Source organism: Otolemur garnettii, unplaced genomic scaffold (assembly GCF_000181295.1).
Source record: "Otolemur garnettii isolate 467f Iridium unplaced genomic scaffold, OtoGar3 scaffold00001, whole genome shotgun sequence".
NCBI lineage: Eukaryota > Metazoa > Chordata > Mammalia > Primates > Galagidae > Otolemur > Otolemur garnettii.
Genome location: NW_003852396.1, coordinates 28665084 through 28669724, shown reverse-complemented (window position 1 = coordinate 28669724; position 4641 = coordinate 28665084). Strand labels below are relative to the sequence as shown.

General features: G+C 50.1%; 1 protein-coding gene across 2 annotated transcripts in view; it reads left to right on the top strand.

Annotated features, from left to right (window-relative positions):
- Positions 1–3451, top strand: part of PLEKHB1 (pleckstrin homology domain containing B1) — a 16066-nt gene extending 12615 nt beyond the window's left edge. Inside the window, exons 6-7 of one of the 2 annotated variants that reach the window (XM_012813742.2) lie at positions 2155–2254; positions 3094–3451. In XM_012813742.2, coding sequence (XP_012669196.1) covers positions 2155–2254; positions 3094–3230 — 237 coding nt within the window. In that variant the 3' untranslated portion in view covers positions 3231–3451. The remainder of the gene's footprint in view (positions 1–2154; positions 2255–3093) is intronic. The other variant, XM_003780914.3, reaches the window with a different exon arrangement.
- The last annotated feature ends 1190 nt before the right edge of the window (positions 3452–4641 follow it).

The window sequence follows — 4641 nt, the reverse complement described above, 5'->3', positions numbered from 1 at the left end:
TTTTTGGTTGCAGCCGTCATTGTTGTTTGGCGGGTCCGGGCTGGGGATTCGAACCCGCCACCTTCGGTGTACGTGGCTGGCGCCTTAGCCGGTTGAGCTATAGGTGCCGAGCCAAAGCCAAACTTCTTGAGAGAGGTATCATGACATGTTGATTCCCATCCTCACCTCTCAACCATTCCTCAACTGTCTGCGTAGTTTCGCTTCTTCCCAGTCACTCCTGTGAAAGTGTTTTTTAAGGTCACTCACAACTTCCAAGTTACTAAAACCAATGGCTTATTTTCTTGGCATTGGCCAAGAGGGTTGGACAGAAGAATATGTTTAGAAGATAAAATCATGAGACCTAGTGGCTGATATGACATGGAAGGCAAGTGCATGAAGACAAGAGGGCCAACCTGCTTTCTTGGTTTGAGTGGATGGTGGTGGCATGTACAGAGTAAAGCATTTACAGGAAGAGGAACAGGTTTGGGGGATGGGGAAATGTTGCAATCACCTTGAGATGAGTGGAGTTTGAAGGGGAGTTGGAAAGTGTGAAGCCCAGTTAGAGAGAAGGAAGAGGACTAAGATAAAGGATCCAGAAAAGAAGGGGAAACTGTACCCTCACCAGATCTATGCCCTCCTGGGTAAAATGAGAGGTTTGGATTGGGTGCTTCCATTTAATTCTGCACTATTTATTGGTTCTTTTTTTTTTTTTTTTTTTTTTTTTTAAAGAGTATCACTTTCTTGCCCCCGGGAGAGTGCTGTGGCATCATAGCTGACAGCAACCTTAAACTCTTGGGTTCAAGTGATTCTCTTGCCTCAGCCTCCCAAGTAGCTGGGACTACAGGCACCCACCACAATGCCTGGCTAGTTTTTAGAGACAGGGTCTCGCTCAGGCTACTCTTGAACCTATGAACTCAAGTGATCCACCTGCCTCGGCCTCCCAGAGTGCTGGGATTACAGGTGTGAGCCACCTTGCCTGGTCTATTATTTATTAGTTCTTGTTATGCACTAGGTCCGCTGGTGACACAAATGAATCAGAATACTTGCCAATAGGTAGCTCACATGTGGGTTCTCCAAGCAAGAAAGGATAGCAAGAAGAGGCACAAGCAAAGTCCAAAGAACTGAGGAAGAAAGAATTCTTTCTGAGAGTAGGAGGGTTTCTGAAGTGGGTGGCCTTTGACTAGGCATTGAAGGGTTGGAGATCTAACAGGAGAGAGGGGAGGGCAGGGAATGTGTTCTGGAGAGAACATTGACCATTCTCTGAGCCTCAGTCTCCAGCTCTGTGGTATCTTGGAGATAATAACACCTGCCTTAAGGATTACTAGAGGTGGTAACATGTGAACACTTCCCTCAGGACCTGGTGCATAGTGGATGCTCGATAATAGTTACAGCCTGCACAGCATAATGATGTTTTGGTTAAAGACAGACTGTGTATATGATGGAAGCCACATGAGATTATAATGGAGCTGAAAAATTCCTATTTCTTAGTCACTGTAGCCATCATAACATTGTGGTACAGTACGTTACCTTCTCTGTTTAGGTATGTTTAGATAGACAAATACTTCCCACTATGTTACAACTGCCTACAGTATTCAGTACAGTTATGGGCTGTACAGGTTTGTAGCCTAGAAACAATAGGCTAGACCGTATTTCCTAGGTGTGTAGTAAGTACACTCTATGATGTTTGCATGACAAAAGTGTCTAAGAAGGCATTTCTCAGAATGTATCCGGTTGTTTAAGGACACCTGACAACTGTGCTTTAGTTACTTCCCATCCCTACCCTTCCTTCATCCTCAACCCCTTTTATTTCCTGGGGCTCGGGCTTGGCCATGTTCCTCTCTCTGTGACTAGAAGATGGCTTTCTCCAAGTGGGATCATTGTAGAGCTGCTAGCAAATATTCTATCTATGAAGGGATGTTAGGAGAATGTTTTGAGCTGGGTAGGAGGCTAGGGTAGGAGAATGGGTGTCACTGGGAGATGGATGTAGGGGCTGAAGTTTTAGAGGACAAGGACCATGGGCCTTGTGAGGAAGGCAGGACCTTTCTCCAGGAGCTTGCTCCTACCTTGGAGAGAAGTCTCCATGGGGCCCAGGGAGACCTGAATAGTGTGTGGGAGGTAGGGGACCAAACCAGAGCCAGGGAGTTCCTGGGCACCTAACCTGGTTGGATTCCCCAGGTGCGCGTCTACAGTCCATACCAGGATTACTACGAGGTGGTGCCCCCCAATGCACACGAGGCCACATACGTCCGCAGCTACTACGGACCACCCTATGCAGGTAAGTCCTGGGCAGGCCTGTCCTGCAACTTGCCCCAGTCTGGCATCAGGGCCATACCCTTTTTTTTTTTTTTTTTTTTTTTTGAGACAGAGCCTCAAGCTGTCCCCCTGGGCAGAGTGCCGTGGCATTACAGCTCACAGCAACCTCCAACTCCTGGGCTCAAGCGAGTCTCCTGCCTCCGCCTCCCAGGTAGCTGGGACCACAGGCGCCCGCCACAACGCCCGGCTATTTTTTGGTTGCAGCCGTCATTGTTGTTTGGCGGGTCCAGGCTGGGGATTCGAACCCGCCACCTTAGGTGTACGTGGCTGGCGCCCTAGCCGGTTGAGCTATAGGCGCCGAGCCAGGGCCATACCCTTTTAAAGTGTTCATGGGTTTTTCCAGACAATACCCTCCGCAAGCCCCTCCCATCCCAAGACACAGAATAGCCCTGAGACCTGAGCTGACCTGTCCTCCAGGCCCGCCCCTGCTCAGCAGCTGGGCTCGGCCGTACCCATTCCTGAGCCCTTAGCGCCCCCTGGTGGTGAAATGGGAACGGCCACCTTCTGGCTCCAGGGGCTGGCAGTAGGGAGGGCCCATCAGGTGCATGGTGGTGCTTACAGACACCAGGGGTTCCTTGCGACTCCACCCTAACCCCACGGTGCTTGAACATCCGCAGCAGATCTAAGACCTATAAGGTATGGGCTGGAGCCCCCCACGTCAAGGTCTGTTTCTCCGATTGGGGAGCAGGAGAGTGGGCTTGGTGCTTGACAGTGCGTTGGGTTAGAGTCACACAGGAAGGGAATGAAGATTGCTGTGCTTCCTCTTCCTAAGTCTCTGACCCTCATGGGCTTTCTCCGCAGGCCCCGGCGTGACACACGTGATAGTGCGAGAGGATCCCTGCTACAGCTCAGGCGCCCCGCTGGCCATGGGCATGCTGGCGGGAGCCGCCACTGGTGCGGCACTCGGCTCGCTTATGTGGTCGCCCTGCTGGTTCTGAGCCCTAGGACTAGGAGCACTGGACCCCGCACATAGACTGCTAGAGCCCTCTTCCTCCTGGACCCCACCCTTCGCCCTCCACCCTCCACCATCCAAGCCCTCTCTCATTTTGGCCCTTCCCTCTCATTAGATCTTTCTGGGCTTGGACTATTCCTCCCACTATCTACCCTCACTCCCCCATGGAAGAAGCTATGATCCCAGGCACAAACATTGGTCAGAATCTTCGTATCTACTCTTAGATACCCCAGAAATCTGAAAAAGAAAATAGAGATAAATTTTCTTCAGACACACTAGGACACAGCAGATACAACTTCATTTGACTTCAAGTTCCCCAGGCACCTGAGACATAACATGAGTTGGGCTGTCTGTTCTGTCCCCAGGGAGCTCCAGGCCTAGTGGGAAAAATAGGAGTAAACAAACACTTGACAAAACTGCAGAGTTATTAGTCCTTTGACAAGGACACATGGAGGCAGGGAGTGAGGCAGGTAGGCTGGGGTTACGGTTATTGGCAAGTCTACAGACCTGTGAATATCATGGCATGTCCAAGAAATTAAAGGGGAGTTTATTGAGGCTGGGGTGGAGGCAGGGATCATATTGTGGTGGGCCCCTAGTCTAAGGAGCTTGCTGGGCCAGTAAAGGGGAGATGTGAACTTTCTATGGAGGGAAGTTTCATAGTTGTGCCTATAAGGAATATATTGCCTGTTTTAATACTAACACATGCCCATACCCAAACACCCCATCCTTCCCACTAGCAGCTTCCTTGATCTCCTATTACCCATGACAATTGAGCTGAACCTGGCAGCTCCTGATTGGGGGATAGGTGAGTTGTGTTTGATACCGCCAGCCCTAGGAAGTTGCCTCCATTAGAAATTACCTTTCTGATCCCAGGAGCTCCGCCCTGTTCCTAGCTGTGATGTCCCATCTTAAGGCTTTATCACTTGCTTCATGTATGGAAGATGGCAGTGTTCCTTTCTGGGGCCTGATCTACCCTGTACTAGCCCGGAAAGCCCCACATATACCTGCTTTCATGTGGCCATGCAGTCTCCCTGTTTGGTCTTCTTCCGTTTCTTCCTCCATCCTATCCCAATCACCAGTAGAAATGCTAACACCACTGTCCAGCAGCCAGAGTAGCGCACTAAAGTTCCCCTGCAAATGGGGACTCCATTGGTTCTACTGCAGAGACTAATAAAATGTGGTTGTCTCTAGCCCTGTCTTTGGCTTGCTTTGTTCCCCTAGGACGCCCTGTCTCCTTGGGACATCTCCATAACCCCCACATCTACTAGTGGGCTTCTCTGGTATAGTGAGAAGAGTACAGATTTTGAGGTCAGGTGGAACTGGTGATAGTATGTTATCTGAGCAATTTGGGGCAAGTCACTTAAACTTTCTGGGTCTTTCTTTCCATACCCATAAGG